General features: G+C 45.8%; 1 protein-coding gene across 1 annotated transcript in view; it reads left to right on the top strand.

Moving 5' to 3' along the window:
• Positions 1–25,810, top strand: part of XDH (xanthine dehydrogenase) — a 69,535-nt gene that overhangs the window by 26,954 nt on the left and 16,771 nt on the right. The window contains exons 10-23 of the mRNA XM_081000102.1: positions 1,048–1,189; positions 2,713–2,805; positions 4,112–4,263; positions 5,252–5,345; positions 6,602–6,711; positions 10,158–10,342; positions 11,312–11,486; positions 12,106–12,195; positions 12,546–12,715; positions 13,081–13,204; positions 14,432–14,551; positions 21,218–21,314; positions 22,304–22,428; positions 23,677–23,810. Coding sequence (XP_080856228.1) covers positions 1,048–1,189; positions 2,713–2,805; positions 4,112–4,263; positions 5,252–5,345; positions 6,602–6,711; positions 10,158–10,342; positions 11,312–11,486; positions 12,106–12,195; positions 12,546–12,715; positions 13,081–13,204; positions 14,432–14,551; positions 21,218–21,314; positions 22,304–22,428; positions 23,677–23,810 — 1,811 coding nt within the window. The remainder of the gene's footprint in view (positions 1–1,047; positions 1,190–2,712; positions 2,806–4,111; positions 4,264–5,251; positions 5,346–6,601; positions 6,712–10,157; positions 10,343–11,311; positions 11,487–12,105; positions 12,196–12,545; positions 12,716–13,080; positions 13,205–14,431; positions 14,552–21,217; positions 21,315–22,303; positions 22,429–23,676; positions 23,811–25,810) is intronic.

Below are 25,810 nucleotides of genomic sequence, written 5' to 3'. Positions count from 1 at the left end.
AGGCAAAGCTCAGTGGTAGAAGACCCCAGGTTTAGTCTCTGGCGCTTCCAGGTAGGACTGGGAGAGAACCCTGTCTGAAATCTTGGAGAGCTTCTGCCAATATGTGTAGATGACACGGAGTTGGATGGACCAATGGTTTGATTCAGAACAAGGCAGCTTTCTATGCTCCTACATGACAGGTGGGGACCACTGCCAGTTCACAACCACACCTAGGGGGTGGGGCCAACCTGTGCATTCAATATGATGTCAAATGACTTGACAGGTGCATGCTCTGGCCCACTTTTCAAAGTTGGTCCAGCAGGGTGGGAGAGATCGAGATCAGGCCTGCCACACCAAAAAGGTTCCTCAGCCCTGACCTATGAGGATAGGGAGTATCTGAACATGAGGCTAGCACATACATCCCATCCAAACTTTATTCCTTCAGCTGCTCTATGGATGCTTCTGACACTTAAAACTCACCTAAGGGCAGTGCTATTTTTCTAGAAAAAAGAGGTGCCGGAACTCACCACGAATATATACCTTGTTCTCTTATAATGGCAAAGGTGCCCACCTGAGAGGTGCCAGAACTGAGTTCCTGTGAGTATTGGCAGAAAAACACCTGCTTAAGGGTCAAACTACACATGACAATCACACCCCCCCCAAGCAAATTTGAAAGATCTCACTCTCTTTATGAAGGTACATGGAATATGAAGTGGCTGAGGTTCATAATCATAATGATCTGCCCAAAGCATTGGAAGGTTAAACTTCAATGACTTTTGGAAGGCTGTTTGCTACTTGTATATTGAAGGACAAAGTTACCTTGTGGTGTTGCTTTCACCTAAGATATGGTTTTGTTTTGCCTATGAATACTTTGCAAGGCACCATATAAAGGTATGACACACCAAAGCACAACAATAACAGTTGACTACTTCTAACTTTTCTGTTTCTTGTCATAGCTTTATGGTTTCAGTCTTGCTTCTCCATAGGAAGAATCGTACAGAGCCCCGATTCCTTGCTCCTGTGCCAACGTATTGTGATTTGAAGCTAAATCTGGTGTTGTTTCCTCAGACTCACACTGATCAGCCTCAGAAGCAACTGTGCTTCAAAGGGGAGCGAGTGATGTGGTTTCAGCCCTCAAGCCTCAAGGAACTGTTGGTGCTCAAAGCTCAGTACCCAACTGCCAAGCTTGTGGTGGGGAACACTGAAGTAGGTAAGGAAAGAACTCAGTTTCTGTTTGAGTTTTTTGTCAGTACAATGCAAAGGCTAAGGCTTCGTCCACACTTCTGCTTGTTCCTGGCCAAGAAAGCATGGGTCTGAGTGGTTTGCTTTTTGCCCCACTGCTTTCCCAGGGAAAACCCCCCTCTAAATCAGAGCAAATGTCAATCCATGGAAAATCTGACTGACATTTGCTCCGATTCAGCTGTAAAGAGCAGGTTTTCTCTGGAGGAAAGTGGCGGCACAAACAGAAGTATGGACAAGGCCTTAAATTGCCTGCCTGGTTAAGAGTTTACCTATGCCTTTCTTTAAACCATCTTAAGATATTGACCTGCCTCCATTGTAATAGTTGAGCTTTTTAATAGTTGAGCTTTGAGGTATAATTGATGTGCTCCAGCTGGAACATAGGAAACTGTCTTATACTAAGCTGTACCATTAGTCCTGGGACGTGTATGGCGCTGTGGGTTAAACCACAGAGCCTAGGACTTGCCGATCAGAAGGTTGGCGGTTCGAATCCCCGCGACGGGGTGAGCTCCTGTTGCTCGGTCCCTGCTCCTGCCAACCTAGCAGTTTGAAAGCACACCAGTGCAAGTAGATAAATAGGTACCGCTCTGGCAGGAAGGTAAACGGCATTTCCGTGCCCTGCTCTGGTTTGCCAGAAGCAGGTTAGTCATGCTGGCCACATGACTCGGAAGCTGTACGCCGGCTCCCTCGGCCAATAAAGCGAGAAGAGCGCTGCAACCCCAGAGTCGGCCACAACTGGACTTAAATGGTTAGGGGTCCCTTTACCTTTACCTTTACCATTAGTCCATCTAGCTCAATCTTGTCTGACGCTCACTGGCAGCAGCTCTCAAGAGTGTCAGTCCTTCCCAGCCATGCCCGGAGATGCCAGGGATTCATTCTGGAACCTTCTGCATGCAAAGCATGTAGTGCCTGAGATTGGCATGAAGAATCTCAGCATGCCCCCACCCTTGGCCAGGCAAACTGCACCTTCCAGTGCAGATGTTTGGGTTCCAGAACCTAATGGCAAGTTGGTTTTGTTACCCTCTGAGAGTCTAGAGGTGACCTTTACATATTTGAAAACAATGCACATTTTAGGTAAGGAGTGGAAAGTAGCCAGACTAATTAAATCTCCCAAAACCCATCCTTTCTAAGTCTCTACTGTCCCCATTCTTGATGTTTACCCTCGTGGTTTGCTAATGCCATGTTAGCTAGAATCTTGTAATTTCCCGTAGAAATCAAACTGTGTGTGCTGAGGCAGTGTTTGTTGACTTTGCTAGCTGCAGTGGAGAATCCCTTTGGCCCTTGACCTTAAACTTCCATGGCAAAACAGTGCAAATGCTTTGCGGAGAGATTGTTCAGGCGAAAGCTCTAAGAGTCACTATAGATATTGTCACAGAAACAGGCTTTGGTGGGCTGGGCCTGTTAAGTAACAGCCCTGCTCTTTCATTGGTAAACCTGTTAAGTCTGGCCGGCTGCCATGTCTGCATTGACCTCATTGGATTGTGTTTCCTTGAGGTATTGAAATGCGGTTAAAGAACATGCTGTACCCTGTGATCATAGCACCAACTTGGATCCCTGAAATGAACTCTGTTCAGCACACTGAGGAGGGTAAGTAGCAACATGCTTATCACCTCAGGAGACAGGCCGTGGGCCTGAGGAATGTGCAGGGAAAGACTTCTAAGCAATGCAAAGGATTCTGGATGTTGATTTGTCACTAATTAGGTCCACGGGCCTGTCTCCCGCCCACTACTGATCTAGTGAGTAGGTGGATCCCCTGCTGTGATACCTTCTTTGTTCCTGAGGCCAAGGTGTACCGATTGCATTTATGTAGGCAGTTCCAAAATGAAAATAATTGTCTACTTTGCATACTATTAGTGAGCATGCTGCTGAACAAACCGCCTCATTTTTTTCTTTAAGGGAGTGAACCCCCATGTTGTAGTGTGTCTGTGTCTGTCTGCGCTGATAACACACCCAGCACAGCATAGATTCAGCCACTCCTTGCCTTTCTCGCAAAAAGTGGCACATCTGAAATAGTTTCCTGCCTCTGCATCCTCTAAATGTGGCAACTGGCTCAGTGGTGGCTGGTGCCCATTGGGGCTGGTGGAGAAGAAGGCAGGGAGACCAGCACAGGTTGGGCACTGCCTCATATGGCCAAATGGACCTGTCTCCATTGAACTTGACATGCTGACAGCTTTAACATCCTTTAATTGTGCTTAGAGTTCCTGGTGCCCTAGGAACTCCCAAGATATAAGCTGAAGATAATAAAATGCTTCCAAGAAGCCACAGCCTCTTGGTTTAGAGGTCTTAAAATACTACCAAGGCCCAGGGGCGAAGGAAGGTGTCGTGACACCTGGGGCAGGCGTCACTACGTAGGGTGCATGTGCGGCATCGCTACATATGACGCATGCATAAATGCTGTATAGCGGTTTGCCGCTGGCGCCGCTCCAGCGCCTTATGGATGGTGCCGGGATCCCTCCGGAACTGCTACAGCCGCGAACGAAGGATCCTCCGTTTGCGGCTGCAGCCTCAAGCAGAGGATCCCGGCACCGTCTGTATGGTGTTGGAGCAGTGCCAGCGGCAAACATACAATGCATGTGCGGCATCGCTATGTACAGCGCATGCATGCGATGCCGCACATGCACTGTACTTAGCGGTTTGCTGCTGGTGCCGGGATCCTCTGCTCGCAGATGCAGCCGTGAACAGAGGATCCTCCAAAGGCGGCTGTGCCGCCACGAGCCCCCGCGGGGTGACTTCTTGTCACCCCCGCAGACATGGAACCTGGGGCGAACCGCCCCCATGCCCCCTCTTGTGACGCCGCTGCCAAGGCCTGCCAGTGCCTCAGGACAGCTCTTTCATCTTGAGAAACTACCTTATAGCTACCAGCCAAATCCCTCTTGTGTCTCTGCTTTTCCAGGAATTAGTTTTGGAGCCTCATGCACCCTGAGTCACATGGAAGAGGTTCTGCAAAAAGCAGTGGCTCACCTTCCTCCTTACAAATCAGAGGTGTTTCAAGCGGTCCTAGAACAACTGAGGTGGTTTGCAGGGCCTCAGATCCGAAATGTTGCTGTAAGTGCTCTCAAGACCTTTTTTCCTTTTGATGTGAGCAAAGGCAGCTTTCAGGATGGTTGTTCCTTGAGACTTCATGCCAATACATTTGCACAAACTTGCACAAGATTATACGGTGCCTGTGCCTGTTGCTCATTCATCCTGACGTGTTTGCATCGAGGTTATATGATACTGACAGCTATCAATTGCCATGCTGCATTTTACAGTGCAATTTTCTGTCACTTTTTTTTTGTCAGATGACTCACAGTCAGAAAAGTGGAACAATAATTGCACTGAAGTGCAGGCTAGTTATTTGTTGTTAAAAAATAAATAATCAGCCTATCTGGAAGTGCGGAAAGACTCAAATGAGAAAATAGCAGGCAGGCACGATACGCCTTTCCTTTGAATCTTGCCTTGCTTTGCAGTTTTACTTCCAGTTTGACTCTAGGCCCTTTGCACATTACTCACATGAAGGGGCATTATAGGTGAGAAGTGCTGGAGTTGGGGAAAGGCACTGAGCAAGAGAGCTCTAGAGTAGGGCTGGGGAACCTCAGAAAAGCCCTGATGGATCAGCTCATAGGTCCATCTGGTCCAGCAGCCCGTTTTCACAGTGGCCAACCAGATGCCCTGGGCAAGCCTGCAAGCAGGACCTGAATGCAGTCTCCTCACTAGTAATTCACAGCAACTGGTATCCAGACATATATTGTCTCTGATACCATGCTCTCCTCACCCCTGATTGTTGTCTGGTGCTGATGGGAGCTGAGATGCAATGGCATATGGAGTATGGAGTATACAGTAGGCAGAGAGAGGCTCAGATTGGGTCCTGTTCCTGCAAGTGGACTGGCTTGGGCTCCAGCAGATCCCTCACTCATGTTGCTCCACCCCTGTGTTGGGTGCTGCCCCCGCCCGGATTTGATAATTCAGTAACGGTGTTTAAACAGAAAGAAGTATTCTTGCAATGTCTTTCCGGCTGCTTTCTAACCCAACCATGTTCTGTATTTGGTTTCAGGCTCTTGGGGGAAATATAATGACTGCAAGTCCAATATCTGACCTAAATCCAGTGTTTATGGCAAGTGGGAGCAAACTGACCTTGGCATCAAATGGTAAGCTTTAAGTAAGAATGGCAGATGGTGCATCACCAACCATCTTCTGGCTCACTTAGGACAATGATAACAGCCCAGGGAATTTTGTACCTCTGTTCTTTCTGGGGTGAATCAGGTAGCACTGCAGCGCCTGTTGTTTCCATCAGCTTTGGTGGACAACACTTGGTAGCATTGCTCTAGTAGATCCTTCTTTTGCTTTGTTGATTTTGATGGCGAATCTTTTCCAGGTCACTCTGAATGCACAGATAGTCTCTAAATGCCCTCCAGATATTTTCATTAATTTCAATGTTTAAAATTTTGCAGTGTTTGGCAGTTGATATGAGGCAGTATTTTGTATTTGGCAGTATTGGTAGCTCAAATGCAGTGGCGTATCCAAGTGGTCAAAAATGTTGACACTGTTCAATGTCTGTCAAGGAACCTCTGCATTCCTGTCACAGAATCTTTGACCATTAAAGAGGATTGTTGGACCAGTTCATGGGTGCACACTCAGTTCACATGGAATAGTGTTGGGCAACTGTACTTGTGAGCTTAAGTGTGTTCCCTAACACACCCACACCACCCCTCTGTGGTTGTGCTTTGGCAAGCTGGGTTTGATCATATATGAGAAGGTGCTCAGACAAAACCCTCTCATTAAACCTTGCAGGGTGCAACTCTCCTGTTGACAATCATCTCCTTCCTTGTTGCCTCTCACTCCAGATTTCCACTGAAGCCATCACATAACCACAAACACTTAGGGTGTATATATGAAACCAACCTGCCTCTCAAATGTGGCTACCCCACCCAACATCCCTCCCTCCTTGGCTCTTACCCAGAGAGGAAAATCTATGCTAATACAACCAAGAGAATCCCCACCCCTTGCTCCTCCCTAAAGGGTGTTACTCCTTTGGGGTCTCCCCATGCTGGGGATGCCCCCTGCCACAACAGTGCCTCCTTTTAGCCTCTGACTTGATACCAATTTCTGCCTGTCCTGGGTTCATGATTTTGACTTCCCAAGTTTTGTCAGCAAGGATGTCCTGCTTAACCCATTTAGAGTGGTCTTCAGGAGACCTTAACCATGCAAAAAGATGCTGAAGAGGGTCAGTACCTGACAGTACACAAGAGAAAAAGCACACACATTATGGGAATATACTTTACAGCATTACTGTAGCTGCTAGAATATATTCATCCATTAAGTATAGCACCATAGTAAGAATGAATGAAATGGAATATGATTTCCCTACACATTCCACCCACTATGTACTGTCTTTTTTTTGCAGAGGGAAGGAGGACTATAAGGATGGACGAGACATTCTTCACTGGTTATAGGAAGACTAAGCTTAAACCTCAGGAAATACTGCTCTCGGTTGAGATTCCCTTCAGCAGGAAGGTGAGGTGATTGGAATACAGTATAGCATTGCTTTGAAAGCTAGGTAGAGAGCAACAGTTACTTTAATGGGAAGGCAAAATCTCTCTTGGTTCTACTGATCCATCCTTGAAGGAAAGGTGGGTATGTTATGATTCCTCAGGAATGCAGGAAGATCACAAAAATGAAAGGAAAATGAAGGAAAGACTAGTTCCTAGAAAATACAGTGGTACCCCGCAAGACGAACGCCTCGCAAGACGGAAAACCCGCTAGACGAAAGGGTTTTCCGTTTTGGAGGCGCTTCGCAAAACGAATTTCCCTATGGGCTTGCTTCGCAAGACGACAGCCCATAGGGAAATCTCCGGGACAGCGGGGAAGCGCAGCGCGTCTTCCCCACTGTCCTCAGACCTCCTCCCCCCGCCCGGCATCGGAACGAAGCTCCGATGCCGGGCGGGGGGGGGAACGCCTCCTCCCCCCGCCCGGCATCGGAACGAAGCTCCGATGCCGGGCGGGGGGGGGAGGAACGCCTCCTCCCCCCGCCCGGCATCGGAACGAAGCTCCGATGCCGGGCGGGGGGGGAACGCCTCCTCCCGCCGCCCAGCTTCGGATGGCTTTCCTGAAGACTTGGGATGGGAGGAGGGTTTTCCTTCCCACCGCCAACATTCAGAATGCTGTTCTGAATGTTGGCGGTGCGGAGGAAAAACCCTCCTCCCACGCAAGCCCCGGGAACAGAGGGAAAGCGCTGCGTGCCTTCCCCTCTGTTCCCGTACCTGTCCTGAAGGCTTGCGGTGGGGAGAAAAGCCCTTCTCCGCACAGCCAGCCTGGCAAGCGGTTTCCCTAGGAACGCATTAATTGATTTTCAATGCATTCCTATGGGAAACCGTGCTTCGCAAGACGAAAAACTCGCAAGAAGAAAAAACTTGCGGAACCAATTAATTTCGTCTTGCGAGGCACCACTGTAACCAATATACTCCCCAGCTACTTCAAGTGAAGTGCAACCCTGGGACATTGTGAAATATGCACAAGAAGGAGTATGTATGTAACACACACACACACACACACAGAGAGAGAGAGAGAGAGAGAGAGAGAGAGAGAGAGAGAGAGAGAAAGAGATTACCACATTATCCAGCTCCCATTGCTTCTCAGGCCCTACTTCTGGGAAAAGAGCCCATTGATTAATATTTTTTGATAGTTGCTCAGGATCAGCCCTTATATTTAAAATGGTATTATTTATTCATGTATTTATTTATTTATTTGGGGGGAAGTTAGCCTAATTTTCAAGGAAACTCAAGGCAGCTAGTTAAAGGAACCAAGTTTGTTCCTCTTTTTTGCCTCTTTTTGACTGAAGTGAAAGCATTTGTTTGGGAATAAATTGTAAGGGTTAGTTGAGGACAAGTCCCTCTTGAACTCCTCCAGCTTACAGTAGTTTTCCAGCAATGGAATTCCATTGATTTTAAGTGAGGTCATGTAATATTTATTTTAGGTTTTCTTTGTTCTCAAGGATTCAGCACTTGTTCCAATAGAGTATACTGTTATTAAGTTGGCATGGAATAACTGTTTCTGTGCCACAAATGAGGGACCAGAATGAACCTGTAATTCAGGGGTGAGGAACTCACATTCCTCCTCCCAACAGGCACACTCAATAGTCAGGGATGTTGGGAGTTACAGTACAACGCCTGGAGGGCCAGAGATTCCCCACCTCTACTCTAAATGGAAGGCAGGCGTATCTCCTTCCCCGGCTGAGTCCTTTGCTTTCCAATATATTAATCAGAGCCAAGTGGCTTTGTTACCACCTACCTGTAGAAATGTAACTCGGTCAGAGTTGCTTTCCTGGGAAAAGATGGGCAAAGATTGTGACCTCCTCTCTTAGTGAATCAGGCTGACTTGCACTTCATGAATTTAGGTGTACATGTAAAAATAAATAAATTAAAGCATGGCTGAGATAGACATGGAGGATATGGACACACTTGTGAGAGAGCCAATCAATCAATCAATCAATCAATCAATCAATCAATCATAAGCCTGGGTTTGCTGTCACAAAAGTCTATTCATGGATATGTAGTCAGAGTCTGTTATGTAGTGACTGTGCAGGAGTCCTGTTGTCTTTTACAATTGAACCCCCCCCCCCTGCCAAGTTCACTGACTGGTCTGGTTTGGTCCTGCCCCTCTGTAATCACTGGAGGATTAAGGGAAGAAGCTGAGAAGTAAGTTCCCCAAAGCCTATCCTCTGAAATACAACAAACAGAAGAACTACATTCAGTGGAAAGTTTGAAAAACAACTACTCCATGCTCTAAAGTGAAATGTCCTTGCATTATTTTTCAGGGCAGAGCAATATGGACCCCAGAGGTGCTGTGTCTCATAGTGCAAGATAGAAACTGCCACTGACTGCATGAAACCATTGATTAGATTTCCCTTTTCCAGTGTTATATCAGCTTTGGGAGGAATCTCTTGCCTGCTTTGCAGGAACGTGCAGCAGTGTAGCTTGAGACTCAGTACAAATAGTGCAAAGGACGACCCAAACACTTACGTTTTGAATTGCTGCAGTGGGGTGGTTTAATCCAGGGATGAGGCATCTGTGGTCCTCCAGCTATTGTGAGAGTACAACTCCCCTGATCCCTGACCCTTAGGCATGCTTGCTGGGGTAGATGGGAGTTGAAGTTTCACAACATCTGTTCACAGGTTCCCCATGTCTGGTTTAACCTCCTTCCTATTTCTACAGTTCTGTGATTCTGTCTGCCAGTTAGTGAATTTTGCTTTTTAGAAATATAGCTCACAGCACCCTCTGCTGTGCATACATAAAACAACATTAAATCCTGCTCGTTTTAAGAAGTCTCATTTGGAAGTAACCCTGTCCAAGACTGCAGCCTCTTCTGCCATATTACATGTGGTAGTGCCACTTGACTGCATGGCAAACTGGGCACGAAACACTAAATTCTGATACTGGAGGTAATGGATAGTCAGCTAGCCCGGGGCTACTTTAACCCACTCAAAACTTTGCTATCCAGACATTCCTACTTTTCTGTTAGTGACCAGTGTTCATAGAGAAGGAAGTACGTCAACAACTAGCCTTACACATTAATTTTATGCGCTGTTTAGTGAAGAGGTCTAAGTTGCAGAATGAATTTAGTGTGTGATGTTGTCTTGTGTTTTTACTATTTCTTTGTTGGGAGCTGCCCAGAGTGGCTGGGGCAACCCAGTCAGATGGGCAGCAAACAAACAAACGAACAAATGAACAAACAAATGAACGAACAAATGAACAAATGAATGGCTAATATTGTTGATATGCATTAACAGCTGCTTTTTTTGCGCTTGCTGCCCTGGGTTGAAAATAAAGTACATATTTTTGGGAACTTTCTGGTTTTTAGTTCTGGATATAGAAATGGACTATGAACCTGTCCATTCTCTTGATCCCACCTGTGCTCAAAGAGAACAAATTGAGGCAAACATTTGTTTCCTTTTCTTCTCCTAGGGTGAATATTTCTCAGCATTCAAGCAAGCTTCAAGGCGGGAGGATGACATTGCTATAGTGACCTGTGGGATGAGAGTCCTGTTTCAAGAAGGAACTGATCAAGTGCAAGATATTAAGCTGAGCTATGGAGGAATGGCTCCCACAACTGTATTGGCTGTCAAAACTTGTCAGGAGCTCATTGGAAGGTAGGAGAATTAGACCCTGGTGTTGTGTAACAGAGGAAATTATTGTTGCACACCACCCCAATCTCCAAGTGGTGCAAGGCTCCAGGGGTTCCCAGCATTCCCAGGCATTTTTTTCAGAATGTGGCCCAGTGGAGACTGTGGTGTCTTTATGATATATGGTTTATTGACACATATATACAACATTGAGCCTACAGTGGAGAGGTTCACAGCAAAAAGGGCCTTGCTTCATCCATCTTGCAGCCTCTGATTCAAACAGATTCTCTATCTCTCTTTCCAGCTTGCTGCTTTTTCTTCTGGCTCACATCACTTCACTCTTCAACTCTCACATTGTCCTTCTAACTATCTGTGAGCTGAGGGCTCATTTGCCATCTCACACAGACCCCCTTCTCATTATTCCCCTTCATGGCCCATTGCCTGGGTGATCACCTCATCAGGAAGCTGGTGTGGCTTATATTTCAAAGCTTGCTGGATCTAGGGGTTAGAAGGGTCTTTGCATATGTCCTACACCTTCAAGGAAAAAACAACGACCCTCATAGCATCATGTACCTGCATGAGAGTCTTGTGTACCGAACCCCTTGCTGACAGTTTCTGCTACTGTGTTTTTATCTATTTTGTATTTCTTAGATTTTTATAACACCCTTCATCAAAAGATCTTGGGGCAGTTCACAAGATAAAAATACAAGATAAATACAAGATAAATGTTGACACTGCTGGTTCTTTTTGTCCTTACCCCATCAGCGATGCAGATGCATTGGAGATAAACATAGTCTAAGTTAGCAATGGGGAACCTGTTGCTATCCTTATGTTGTTAGACTACAACTCCCATCATTCCTGGCCATGCTGACTAGAGTTGATGGGACCTGGAGAACCCCACATAATCTGGAGGGTTACAACTCCCCTGACCTGGCCTAAAGACTGTGGAACAAATGAAATGAGTTTGGGGTTAATTTATCGTTTATGCCCCTACAGGGAGTGGAGGGAAAAGCTCTTGCAGGAAGCCTGTCGCCTGCTGGCTGGCGAGATGAACCTGTCCCCTTCAGCCCCGGGTGGCATGGTGGACTTCCGACGGACCCTTGTCCTCAGCTTCTTCTTCAAGTTCTATCTCACGGTGCTTCAGAAATTAGGCAGGGAACTCAATGGCAACGTGAGTGGTTCCATCCTCTTGCCGGGTTGAGGGTTCAGCAGGAATCCATAGTGTGTAGAGACAGATTCTATTGAGTTCTAGGGGTTCCTTTAGAAATTGGCATACGAGAAGGCTGGAATGGGGTACCTGTGGTTCTTTCAATATTGTTGGACTCCCATCAGCACCAGCAGGCATAGCCAATTATCAAGAATGATGGGACTGGTAGTCCAACAATATGTGGAAAGCCACAAGTTGCCCATCTCCACAATAGAGGAAATGTCTTTTGTGGTAGGTGTTTTGCACTGTAAGTTCTGGGTCCTTGAAGCTTTCTGGCATGGTCTATAGTGGGCAGTTGTCATAACAGACTAAAAGAGGAGGAGGAGGGAAAGGGGGAAATCTGGAAAGGAAAAGGGGACTTGCTCCTTTCTCAAATCACTCCTCTAACAGTGATGGACCAAAACTGGAACTTTGGGTGATTTGATTTTTTACACAAGTCACAAAGAGGGAAAGTTGCATAGGTAGTATTAGCTGTTCATAAGTTTTTGGATTTGTTTGTTTTTAAAAATAAGAGTAATGCTCTGTGCAAAATGCAAGAGGCATATGAGTAGACTTACACTGGATTTCAAATATGTTTTTACAGAATAATCTTGCTGATACGGTCCCTGCTAGGTATGCCAGTGCCACTCAATTATTTCACAAGGATCCTGTTAAAAATGTACAGTTTTTCCAGGTAAGTAAGAGGAACCAAATGATCATGCCTTCCAGTTCCCAGGTCTATAAAATGTGCTACTCTTTGTCTCCGTTCCCCAGGTCTCATATTGATCAAGAACTTATTCCCATTCTAACTTTGGCCTTCTTTCCTCTTATTTATTTGTTTAAATGAGCACTTCTTCCTGCATAGAATGAGCTCTGCATGAGGCTGAATGTGATGATGATTACTGCTCTATGCATCCTCATGGCCCCATTGCCAGTACTGGAATTTTAGCCTTTGGAGAAGATACTATATTTGTCAGCAATATTAGCATCAACATTTGACTACTAGTCCTGGGCATGTATGACCAGCCTTTGGTTTTGTTACAGGAAGTGCCTCCTGGACAGTCCGTTGAAGACATGGTGGGGAGACCCCTTGTGCATCTTTCAGCTGCCAAGCAAGCAAGTGGGGAGGCAGTCTATTGTGATGACATTCCTCACTACGAGAATGAGCTGTACATAACACTAGTTACCAGCACCAAAGCCCATGCCAAGATTGTGTATGTATTGCTTCTGCAACAGATATATTTTCTTACACTAGTGATAGCCGAGTGCCCACCACTCTGGCAGTTAGAGGATCACTTCAGAGGCACCAGGCACCTTTGCCTCCTCCACTCTCAAGAATATTACAAAACAACAACAACATGTAGCCAGTTTCCATCACTGAGAGTAGCTTGCAAGATGATGGGCTGGAAGAGTCAAACTGTGCTGTGACTCCAGTCTGCCACGTGGCAGCTGGGCAACTTAGGCTTTGGGACTTTGGCCAAACTTTCTCTAGGGAATCCTTTCTTCAGAGACTGCTTATGTGAGCTGTGGGGCTAGATAACATAGAGTAATGCTTCTCTGTGCTGTTCTGTTTCCTCAGTTCTATTGACACCACAGAGGCCCAGAATGTCCCTGGTTTTGTCTGCTTTGTCTCTGCTAAGGATGTTCCAGGGAGTAACGTCACTGGGATTGCTAATGATGAAACCGTCTTTGCAAAGGACACTGTATGTAGTTACCTTTTTTTCTTCCTTTTGTAAAATGTGCAAAGCTGTAGCTAAGGCAAGAGTGGCTAACCCGCAGACTCTGGGCCAGATTTGGCCTGCCAGCCCCAACTGCTTTCTAAGATCTCCTGATCTGTAAATAAAGCGCAAAGTACCACAAATCTCCTCCTCCTTCTCCTCGGATATTGATATTGTATCTTTAAACAGCAACAACGCCCCTCTCCAAACAATACCCCAGACCAAGAGTCTGTTCAGCCACCTCAGCTTTTGTAGTTGGAGTCAGTCAGGGCCTTGCTTTCCCATGCCAGGTGGAAAAGGCCTGCAAGGCAGGGAGCAGGTCTTCCAGGACTTGCAGCCAAGACTGGAGATAAGATAGGAGACACACAGAGAGTACCCTGAATCTCCACTTCAAGTCAGCATTTCTGACTGCATTAACTGCTGAGTTGGTGGGGGGATGCTGGTTTTTTTTACCCTTGAAGAGGAGGCAGAGGTCTTTCTCTCCAAGCTTAATGCTATAATGCTTGAGATCAGGAGATAAAATCCATCTGCCTGTTCTTTAGAAAGGATATTCCCAAATATTTGCTTATGTTTCCTACCTAAAGGCTTCCAGTACCTTTTCACCCCCATACTCCCCTTCAGAAATTAATAGAAGAAATTCTGTAGTGAATTAGTAGATTTATGCATGTTCAAAAAAAGAAAAGAAAAGAAAAAATGGAAGAGAACCTCTACTAATGAAGGAGGATACGTGGGACAAGGGCTGGAATTAAAATAATTGCACAGTTAACCTGCAAACTAATTGCAAGATGTTGATGCCTCCCTGATGAAGTATTAACAGTTATTCATGTCAGGAACTTGTTAGTAGAATTCTAAGCATGGGAATGAATGGCAGAAAATAGGATAAGGCACAAACTTGCTGTACTTGAAATGATAATCAAGGGGAATCGAGCTGGTGCAGACGTATTGTGCAAGGCTTCCATCTTGTCTACTCTTATGTGAAAAACAAGTACTTCCACTTGAACTCAGTGGGTCACTTCTGATTGTGTGCATTGAAGTTTTACCTCCTACTGTTATTTAACTGCATATCTTAATTCAAAATCCTGCCCCACCCCCTTTAAATGAAGATGCATTTCAAAGATACTGTGTCCAAAATTAAACGCCACAGCACAAAGAACAAAACAGAACTGAGATTCCCAGAAGTCAGTGAATAAACTGAAGTCTTTTGACTTGTAGGTCACATGCGTTGGCCACATCATTGGTGGAATATTGGCAGACACACAAGAACATTCCCGAAGAGCTGCCAGAGTAGTGAAGATCACATATGAAGACCTTACGCCGATTGTCACCATTGAGGTAAGGTGACACTAATGCAATCCCCTTCTAAATGATTAGTCGAGATTTTTAAAAAAATCCTTTGGAGGCAGCTATTTGAGTTTTTACTACTATGATTCTGATACGGATGGGTGAAAATAGAAAGAGAGAATTAAGACACAGAATATTCCTTTTATTTAATAATTTATTTAGATCCATACAACTACTGTCTCTGTGCTATATGTGTATAGCCTGTGTTCTGTCCATAGGGGGCAGTCTTTTTCTGCTCTTGGGCCCCTTCTGACATACAGATGTTGGCCCCTATTCCATTGTGTTGTCCTACATGCATAAAGCCCATTCCTTATAGGCCAGAGCCATACAACCTATATCCCTGAGCTGATGGTCCTAGATTGTCTCCTATCCAAGCGTTGGCTAGACCCAGACTTGCTTAGCTCCAGCAGGGACACCGCTTGTGATTTTATCCAGTTTATATCCAATGCTGGGCAGGTGGACTTCTGCACAGTATCTAGAGGTCCACTTCCTCTTCTCCATCTTGCAACCCTCCATACACCCTCAAAACCTGCCCTGGAGGTCCTGCAAACCTCTGGAGAAGATTTTGAGGGCATGCTAGAGGCTGCACTGTGGAAGTGAGTAAAGGAAAGTCCTGTCATGTGAGTGGAAGTCTGTTGCACTTATTTCAGCAGCAGGGTTAGATACTGATGTTAATCCCGATGAATAGGAGATCCAAGTAGGGTGACTGCATCCAATAAAGAGATGGATCTTGAAGCTCTGGGAGTTGTGAAGAACGGAATTGGGTTGTGTGCTGTCGGGAAACCAGCCCACCAGGTGCGGAGGAAAAATGACGAAGAGTCATGGGTGAAGGTTTAAGCAAGGAGTGAGCTCTCTCCCCCAGCAGCCTTGCATGTTTATTAGCCTTGCGCACATTACATCATGTTGCATATACACGTGTAGCACTCGGGTGGAAAACAGCTAGGGTTTGCATTTCTTAGAATAACTTCTCTACCAGACAGCATGACAGCCGCGTAAGCTTTGCGGTTTAGGCAGCGCGACACTGACCCAGGCGTGTGGGGGAACAAGTCAGCAGATGCTTCCTCTTGCACAATCTTGCACAAGGGTGCTATTTTTCTATTGCATCCCTACATGCCCTCCTTTTTTATTTTATTTAATCAGAGTCATAAATTTCATTCCGAGGCAGAAGCTCGCCAGGGTCGCACACAGCGCGCTGGTAACCAGGTAGGCCGTCCATCCAGGTCCACTGCCACGTAGCCGCGTCCCCAGGAGATGAGTGGCACAGGACCATGCCATGTTGGATCAGGTAGCTGTCTGTAAGATACAAGAGGTCGAGCCAAAGGCTCTGCTTTTCGAAAATGAATCTCAGCCGGTGTATATTCCTTATTATGGGATACAAATATGGTTAAGAGTGAATAAAACAGTATGCACAATTGAAAGAATCTCGGCAGAGGGGGCATTTCGACCTCCAAGTTGTTTGGACAGCAGAGTCTTGAAGGTCAGGTGCGCCCTCTCCACAATCGCCTGTCCTGTTGAATTGAAAGGCAAACCATGGATTAATTTCACATTCCATAAATCACAAAAGGATGAAAACTGAGAGGAAATATAGGCTGGGCCATTATCCGTTTTAATGCTTTGTGGCTTACCCATCACAGCAAAACAGCGCAGGGTGTGCTGAATGACGTGACGAGCGGTCTCACCCTTCAATGGGGTGGCCCAGATAAATCCAGATGAGGTGTCCACTGTCAAGTGAACTTTTGAAAATGGTGCGAGCAGAGGGGTGTGAGTAACATCCATCTGCCAAACCGCAAGAGGGGACGTACCCCTAGGGTTCACCGCATCAAAGGGAATCATGGTTGGAGCCTTAGAACAGATAGAACATTGAGAGACAATGTCTCGTGCCTGTGCAATAGGGATTTTAAACATTTTTGCCAAAACTTTAGCAGGCTGGTGAAAGGTAGAATGAGAGAGAATAGGGTCAGAAAACAAGGAAAACACTTCAGATCGCAGTGCAGCGTCTGCCACGGCATTTCCCTGAGCCAAAAACCCTGGGTGATTGGTGTGGGAATGAAGGTGTGCAACATAAAAAGGATGACGGCGTTCTTGAATAAGATACTGCAAGGTAGAAAAAAGAACAAACAAATCAGCATCTAACGCAGGCGTGATATAAGAAACAGGCAGGGAAGACAAAAGGCGATACACATATTGTGTATCAACAAGCAAATTAAAAGGTTTATCAGGAAAGAGTTGAAAGGCAAGGATTACAGCAGCAAGTTCAGCCCGCTGGGCGGACCTCTGTTGCTCAGTAAATTCAGTTTTCCATTTTCCACCCTCCTCCCATGCCACCACCCCCCGCGTTTTTGACCCATCAGTGAAAAGGGTAAGGGCAGAGGGGATGGGGGTCGGAGAGAGAGCAGTTTTTAAAGTATAGACAGTTTGAGAAAGAAAAGACAGGCGTGGATCAGAGGGGGGATTATGCGTGATGGTTCCCAAAAAATCCACAAGTGCTACTTGAGTAGCCACGGAGGTGGAAATCAGGTGTTGTGTTTCTGTGAGTGAAAAAGGCAAGTAAATTTTTTCAACGTCCAGTCCAGAGAGGGCTTTTGCTCGAGCGCGCCCTTTAATTACCAAATCCATTACAGCCGCTGGAGAGGAATAAATGTTGCGCGGTGGAGTATGCGGAAGGTGGATCCATTCCACAATGTTGACACCCGAGGGGGCAGCCGATTTCTGTGAGTAGAGAATGGCTGTAGGCAGCAAGGGTGTGGAAAAAATTGCCAAGGATAACTGCACATTGTGCAGAGTGTCTATGCGATCCACCATTCGGTCTCTTAATAAAGCATTAACCTGTTGTAAGGCTTGTAGCATTTCTTCTGTAACTGGGATGACTTCTCCAGGTAGTTTGTGTCCTTGTAAGGCAGAAAACAATGGTGACAAGGTGCTAGTAGGCAGATTAAGGTAATTCTTTATCCAATTCAGGTGTCCCAAAAGTTGTTGAAGGTCAACCAGCCTTAGGCGGGCAGGAAAAGACAATTGGGGAACAACCGGAATGGCAGCTTGTTGTGTCAATTTATGTCCAAGATATAACATAGGCAAAGTTTGCTGAACCTTATCTGGGGCAATACACAGTCCAAAATCTGTCAGGGCAGATGTAAGGTCTTTTAATAATTCCATTGATATGTCCTGTGCAGCCACAAGGATATCATCCATGTAATGACAACAAATAACCTCTAGGTGGCGCTGGCGGAAAGGTTTTAGGGCTAAATTGACAAAGTGCTGGCATAAAGTTGGAGAATTTCTCATACCTTGTGGCAGAACAACCCATTGGTAGCGTTCCGTTGGTTGAGCATTGTTGAGAACAGGCAATGTAAAGGCAAAACGCTGACGATCTGCCGGGGCTAGTGGTATGGAAAAGAAGCAGTCTTTTATATCTACCACCAGAAGTTTGTGGTCTTTTGGTATCATATTAAGATTAGGAAAACCAGGCTGTAATGCGCCCATAGGTTGCATCTGGTTGTTTACCATCCTTAAATCCTGAATGAGCCTCCAATGGCCAGAGGTTTTCTTTTTGATGACAAAAATTGGTGTATTCCATGGGGAGGAAGAAGGCTCTATGTGTCCGAGGCGAAGTTGTTCCGAGACAAGCTGGGCCGCCGCTGCAAGTTTGTCTTTAGTCAGAGGCCATTGCTCAACCCAAACAGGCGTGTTTGATGTCCAGGTGAGGGCTAGCGTGGTCCTCGGGTGTGCAGGGGCGGCCCTTAGAATAAATTTGTCTGAATGGAAGAGCCTGAGGCTTCAAGAACATCCCGTCCCCAAAGACAAACAGGAATGTCCAAAATGAGAGGATAAATGGTGACAGAAAGACCCGAAGGGCCTTGAATCATAATTGGGTGAAGGCTTTGACAAGCTGGGGTTTCTCCCCTGACACCCAAAACTTGGGCAGCTGCCTTTGTAGGCCATTCGGGAGGCCAGGCTTGTTTAGCAATCACAGTAACGTCTGCCCCTGTATCTAGAACCCCCTCTACCTCACGTCCACCCAGTGTCATTTTTAAGGTAGGGCGCTGAGCTGTGAGAGGCATTGCTGCAGCAATTAAGGGGGTATCTGTAGGAGTTGTGGCATCCGCAGGGAGCAGTATGACTTTAGCCACTGGCGTGCCAGATGGGAGATGGCAGGGGCGATCAGCATATAGCGTAATGGTGATTGAATCATAGGGTCCTTGAATGGTTCCAGGCACAGCATATACCCCAACAGTTTGTGCAGAGGCAAGTGGCAAGACAAGACAACGTTGAGAATTGTCTATAGCAAATCCACAGGCTATAACCAAGGCTTTGTGAGGACAAAATGGAACCGGGAATCGTACATCCTGAGTGAGAATAAGTTGTGGCATCAAACATTGTCCCCCTATTGATTTACTGGGGCCCGGGGAGGGCCCGTTTGCCGGTTTCCCTGGTTCTGGGATGATTGTCCTTGGCTAGAGGTTTGATTCTGATTAGCAGGGTTTGAGTGGCATTGATTTGCCCAATGAAAGCCTTTCTTGCAGATAGGACACTTAGAGGGGGGGCGCTTTCCAGACTGACTGCCAGTGGAGCGGCATTGTGCGCGGAAATGGCCAGGCTTATTGCATCCAAAACAAAGTTTGTCTTTCATAGGGTTGGCAGCCTGGGATAAAGCTGCGGCAAGTAGCCGTGCCTTGTGGCTTTCTGAGCCGATGGACTGACAAGCCTTTAGCATGTCGGCTATGTTTATCCCTTGCTGGCTGATCAGAGGGCGAAGTGCCACTCTACAATCCTCACTCGCATTATCAAAGGCAAGTTGTTTCAAGATCACCTCCTGAACTTGAGTGTCTGCTATTTGGCGCTTCAAAGAGTCATATAGGCAATCGATAAAGGCAGCATATGGCTCATTTGGACCTTGGCGAACAGTACCCCAACGGGACGTACTGTCACCCTTCGTGTCAGGCACCTTTTGAAACGCTGTCTGGGCGCAGCGGGTAGCAACTTCCCAATATGCAGCGCCTGCAGCAATCTGTTGGGCGATGGTAAAAAAATTGCCAGTTCCAATAAGACCATGCATAACGTCCTGAGGAGTAAGGACTGGAGGGGGGGGGAGGTGCTCCTCCTGCGGCAGGTGCTGGAGCTGCGGCCGCTGCTGCTGCTGCTGCATTGTTTAAAGCCATGGCAACATTTGGGGCTTCTTGTTGGCACAGAAATTGCCATTCCTGCATAAATACAATGACTCCAGACGGTGGCAGTATGGTCCTAGCCAACAATTTTATGTCCTCCGGAAGACAGGGCTGCTGAAAAATAGTGTTCAACAGACCCAATGTATATGGAGCCTGGATGCCGTTTTTCTGGACGGAGTCATGCACCTCTTTAATTAGTCTATAGTCAAATTGTTCATGACGAGGTGGCCCTCCCCCTGGTCCAGCAGGTACCAAGACAGGAAAAAGTTCTGTGCCAGATGAAAAACCTAAGAGGGGGGCTGCTTGTTTAATTGCAGTCCCCAGTGGCGTCGGCGGAGGCTGATAATCTGGTGGTCGTGGCGGAGTAAAAGGTGGTGGTTGAAGCGGTGCAGCCGGATATATGAAAGGCATATTCAGGACTGTTTTTTGTTGTGGTTGCAACGAAGCCAAGAGGATGTTTTTGGGCGTAAGAGTTGCCATGCAGCCACGGACTTCAGCCCAGGCACTAAGGACGTGAAGATTTATGCGGCCATGGCCATGAAAGTGGTTGCCAATCCTATCCCAGTCTGGAATTTCCCACGTCCCCTCGTCAGGGAACCACGGACAGTGTTCATCTATGGCCAGAATCAATGCAATTAGATCACCGTCAGGAACTTGCTGTTTATTTTCCCGAAGGAGGTGCTGCATGTCTTTTAAAAATTGTTTCTGAGGGTTGGAGAGCGCAGAACCCATGATAAAAATAGAAAAATAGCTACTCACCGGGGATCCGAAGATGAGAAGGCGCCTGAGCCCGTGCCGGGCGGGTGAGTAGCAGGAAGGACCGTCTTTGACAGCACGCGTCCTGGAAGCCGTTCAGGCAATCACACGAGGTACCATTTGTCGGGAAACCAGCCCACCAGGTGCGGAGGAAAAATGACGAAGAGTCATGGGTGAAGGTTTAAGCAAGGAGTGAGCTCTCTCCCCCAGCAGCCTTGCATGTTTATTAGCCTTGCGCACATTACATCATGTTGCATATACACGTGTAGCACTCGGGTGGAAAACAGCTAGGGTTTGCATTTCTTAGAATAACTTCTCTACCAGACAGCATGACAGCCGCGTAAGCTTTGCGGTTTAGGCAGCGCGACACTGACCCAGGCGTGTGGGGGAACAAGTCAGCAGATGCTTCCTCTTGCACAATCTTGCACAAGGGTGCTATTTTTCTATTGCATCCCTACAGTGTGCTGCTTTTTTCACCCCTCAACACTTACACTGCTTCACCAAAGTGTTTTTTCTTCCACACAGCTGTCAAAGGTAGAGGATCTCTGTTCTGTATTGCCTCTAATCCCAGATGCAAAATAGGTGAGGTTATGTTTTAGAAGTGACCCAACCATGGCTAAGTTATGCAGCACTTTATCAAGCAGAATGGAAAGGCAGAGATTCGAGGGCATCTATACACAGCAAGCCAAGCTGTCTGTTGCACTTCCAAATATCCATCATTTTCCTGTAATTTTCCCAGGAAGCCATTGAAAAACAGTCCTTCTTTGAGCTTGTGAGGAAGATTGAGAAAGGGAACATCCAGAAAGGATTTGAAGAGGCTGATCATATTGTAGAAGGTGAGATCCCTTTTTCTTCTTTGTAAGGTTATGTGCATCTAAGAAAATCATTAATGTTATGCAATCTTCACATGAATCATACTAGCGTAACAAGCTTGAGATTCCAATTCTGGAAAAATGGTTAGAAATGGGAGAACCATCAGTAGAACACATTGGTTTGGTCCACGGTTTAGCCCAAGCTCTTCCCATTTCCCAGAATTGGGTGAAACTTGGCAACATTTCCTTGAGCAAACTGGTTGGTTGGAGGATCCCAACTTGTCTGAGGGCTCCTCCAGGTTTTATCCTGATTTGCTTGCACAAAGCTTATCTCGTGGAGGTTGGAGTGTATCTGATCTTCAGATATCCATGTGGGGAAGTTCTGTGACAAGGAGTTTTCATCCTGCTTGAAGAGTGTTTATACATCTCCCCATTATCATTCGTTCATTCCACACTTTTCAATTCATCCCCCCATCAACTTCTTAACTGCAAAAAGTCCATTTCTTCTTAAAAGTAGTTTTGTTGCACTTGAATTGTGTGCAAATCTAAATGTCCTGGTATGCGCTTGAAACCCACCCACCTACAAAATACCGACAGTTGGCTGTTGACTGCTCTGGCTAAGAGCACAATGGAGTGGTCTCTACTCTGGGAGGTGTGGCTCGTTTGAGGGCTCTTGTGATTGGAGACTGTAGACTGTTGCATGCCACCCCGATCTCTGAGCGGTGTGAAAGTCCAGGGAATCCAGTTTCTTCCTGTTAAGAAGAAATTAAAGAGAAGAGGGAAGGAAGAGAGATTGTTTGGGAACTGGGAGACGTTCCGCAGGTGGTGCTGTAGGTGGCAGCAAGGTGATGAAGGCAAGAGATAGACACAGGATCTTCATTTCCTCCCGAGCTCTTAGATTTTGAGCACTCAAAAGAAGAAATTTGGTGGCTGGAAGGCTCATTTAAGTCCCCAGTAATCCTTTGGACTTAGATAGTTACTACATTGGGAGGTTTCTTCTTTCCCCCTTCCAGGTGAGATATATATCGGTGGACAGGAGCATTTTTATCTGGAGTCTCACTGTACTATTGCTGTGCCAAAGAGAGAAGATGGAGAAATGGAGCTCTTTGTATCTACTCAGAACCTAACAAAGACACAGGTGAGGCAATCCCTTGTGAAAGCGTTAAGCTGGCGAATGAAGCCGTGAAATTGAAGTACAAAACCTGTGCGATATTGCTGAACAAAAACCCACCTGGTTTGCATAAGTGCTTTGCGATTATGTTTGTCTCCTTTTATAAATACTGGATGCTTATGAAGAAGCCACAGGGCAGTGCTGGAGTAAAGGCATCCTGTGGTTTTTGTGGAGTACCATCTTTTGTTGTTCTGTGATTTGAGGTTTCCCAGAGTGTAAGATTCAGTCTCCTTGGCCAGCTTGGTTAGCAGGAATTTATGGCCTGGCCTTCTATGAATTTGTGTGATTTCAGTTTATTTGTGGCACACCCATTTCCACCTCAGAAGTATTCTACCTAAGATGTGGAGCCATCTGCTGGTTGGGACAAACTACACATGATGTTAAACTCATATTTGCATCTAACATGCAGGCTTTTAAAAGCGCATTAGCATCAGTGCAGGATGGGCTGAAAATTAATGGAATCAGAGAAAGAGAATGTAACATTTCCCTCCTCCACTGTAGACCTTTGTACCAGTGAGGAATCCACCAATACAGATGTTAATTTCAGTAGAGGAATTTCCCTCAGCCTATGTTTTACTTGAGTATTAGCTGCTGAGAATCATTAGTGGGGAGAGTGCTATTGCATTTGGGTGCCTCCCATAGGCATCTGGCTTGGCTGCTTTGAGAACAGGTGTTGGACTAGATTTCCAGGGCTCTTCTCATGTTTTTAGGACAGCAGCCGGGGAAATAAAGCATTAAAAATAAATTTCTGCCTGCCTGCCTGCCTGCCTGCCCTGAAACCACAACTTATCAGCACCTCCCCTGATGAGGCTATTTGCACTTGAAAAACATAAACAAAACTCTGCCTGCTAGATCTGCACCTTCAAAAAGCTGCATGTTTGTGGAGAAATGGAGGCATTTATATTTTATTTTTCAAAGCTACCAGTCCTTCTTTCCCACTCAACTTTGTAAAAAGTCCTATGTAAATAAATGGACACCAAAGAGACCTGGACTTCGTGCTTCTTTGTACTATTAATTACAAGTGAGCCAGTAAGCTAGCCAAAGATGTTTCAGAGCAGTACTAGAAATTCCAGTGAGATGCTCATTAATTGGTGACACTGTATTGTAGTGTATATATAAACGTCTTTTCAAGAGTAGGATTGCTCTTGTGTCTTGTTCTCAGTGACTCTATTGTTGCCTGTAGGCTGATGTATTTTTTTTTTTTTTTGGTACCAGGAATTTGTTGCCAATGCCTTAGGGGTCCCGTCAAATCGAATTGTGGTTAGAGTCAAGAGAATGGGAGGAGGATTTGGAGGCAAAGAGACAAGAAACACCATTCTCTCTACAGTTGTAGCAGTGGCTGCAGATAAGTAAGTTGTGATGAATGGCCACATTGGGATAACCTGAAGTTGAATATTAGGATAACTCTTTGTTGTTTATAAGAGGATCAAGATTATGGACTTGTTTCAGATCTAGAACATCTGCATTTACTTTGGCAGGACGGTTACCCTGCTCCTTTCACCACTTAGGAGTTCATAACTCTGCATAAGAACCTAAGAAGAGCCCACTGGATCAGGCCAATGGCCTGTCTAGTCCAGCATCCTGCTTTCAGTGGCCACCCAGTTGTCTATGAGAAACCCACAAGCAGGATTCAAGCACAATAGCACCCTCCCCTCCTGAGGTTTCCAGTAATTGTTATTCAGAAGCATTACCACCTCTGACTGTGCAGACAGAGCAATAGCCATCATAGCTAGCAGGCACTGATATACTTTTCCTCCATTAATTCAGCTAATCCTCTTTTAAAGCCATCCTAGATGATACTGCAGAAGACCTCCATTTTCTATCATGCTTATAGCCTCCTATTTGACAGGCGTCTTCCGCATGAATGCTCAAAGGCAAGGGAAATTTGTGAAAGTTTCCATTCCTTTGTGTGAGAGAGAAACAGTATGAACTAGACATCCACATAACTGAGCACTTTGTGCATCTTTATTTGTGTTGCTCTACGCATGATGGGGGACTACTCTTCTCCAGCATGGGGAAGAGCAGCAGCTTCCACTGCTGTGAAGGAACATGATGGAAACCAGTTTACAGTGTGATTTGACTTTTGACTTGTTTGCTGTTAATTATAAATGTGGTGCGGTATTGTAAATGGTCAGCCCACCCATATCTTGTAGCCTTAGAGAAGGCCACTAGTTTAACAAGGACTAAGTTTTGCAGTCATTAGTCTCCTGGATCAATAGGCCAAAGGGATTCCCCCTCCCCAACACAGCGTTGATATTCAGAACTATTTATATCTTCCCTGGGATAGCCTGCCCCTCTCCCTACTTCACAACAGAACATGTTTTTCTGAGTTTTAGATGTTAGCCCCAGTTCAAAAGCAGGCCTTCAATGTGGTTGAAACTAAATCCAGAAACAAATATTTCCCCTTTTTTTGTTCGTCAGGTTTCCCCCCCTCTTTTTTTTGGGGGGGTTGGTCCTTTTTATATATCTCCTTTTTAAAAAAAGAATAAAATAAAATAAATAACTGCAAGGTTGAAGGACCAGCATTGGCTGGTACAATTGGGAGGTGAAGGAGTAAGTGCAGAATCCTATTGGAGGTGGCATGGGGTTGGGGTGGGGTGTAGTGACTTCAAAGCTGTTGTGGGGCCAGGGGAGCAGAGCTGGACAGTAACAGGTCACCGACGGACAAATCGGAAAAACTCAAGTCAAATTTAACTTGATCTAGCATGTTCATCTTCAGGAGACTCTAGGAAAAGTAGATGAAAAGTATCTTCATGGTTCATTGCAAGAGAAGAATTTCTCCTTCTAAGGCAAGCAAAAAACAAAAACAAGCTTAATTATTAAAGTGAGACTGTTAATTTTCAACACAGTTAGTTCTGGAAGCTTTGCCAACACACTAATTCTGCATCACAGAAGCTACCAGAACCACCTGGAACCCACTGGATTCCTGTAAGTTCAATGGTGGACAGAGCTGCTGTGGTCATCCAGATGTTATTGGACTAAACTCCCACCGTCCCTGAGCATTGGCCATGCTGGACCAATGGACATCTCAAATTTGTGTTTTCAGGATCAACACTGTTATTTTGACTGTAGCCTGTTTTAACTGTTTTTAATCTAAATATTAAACTGTTGTAATTGGCCCTGGGGCATGCCGATGAAGAGCAGCTAATAAATTTAATAATGACAAATGACAATAGGATTTGGAGCTCAACATCTGGGAGACCATAGTTTTGCCACCACTGATGCAGAACTTCTGGATTTCAAAACAGGCTCTGGAAGGTGTGGGGGGATCCAACCTTCAAGTTAGAACTATAGAATAAGATAATTAGTATTGGGTACTTTAGGCAGAGAAAAGAGCAGAGCCTTTAAA

The sequence above is a fragment of the Podarcis pityusensis genome (assembly GCF_964106645.2).
Source record: "Podarcis pityusensis genome assembly, chromosome: 3".
Lineage (NCBI taxonomy): Eukaryota > Metazoa > Chordata > Lepidosauria > Squamata > Lacertidae > Podarcis > Podarcis pityusensis.
This window is presented reverse-complemented; position numbering and strand designations above follow the sequence as displayed.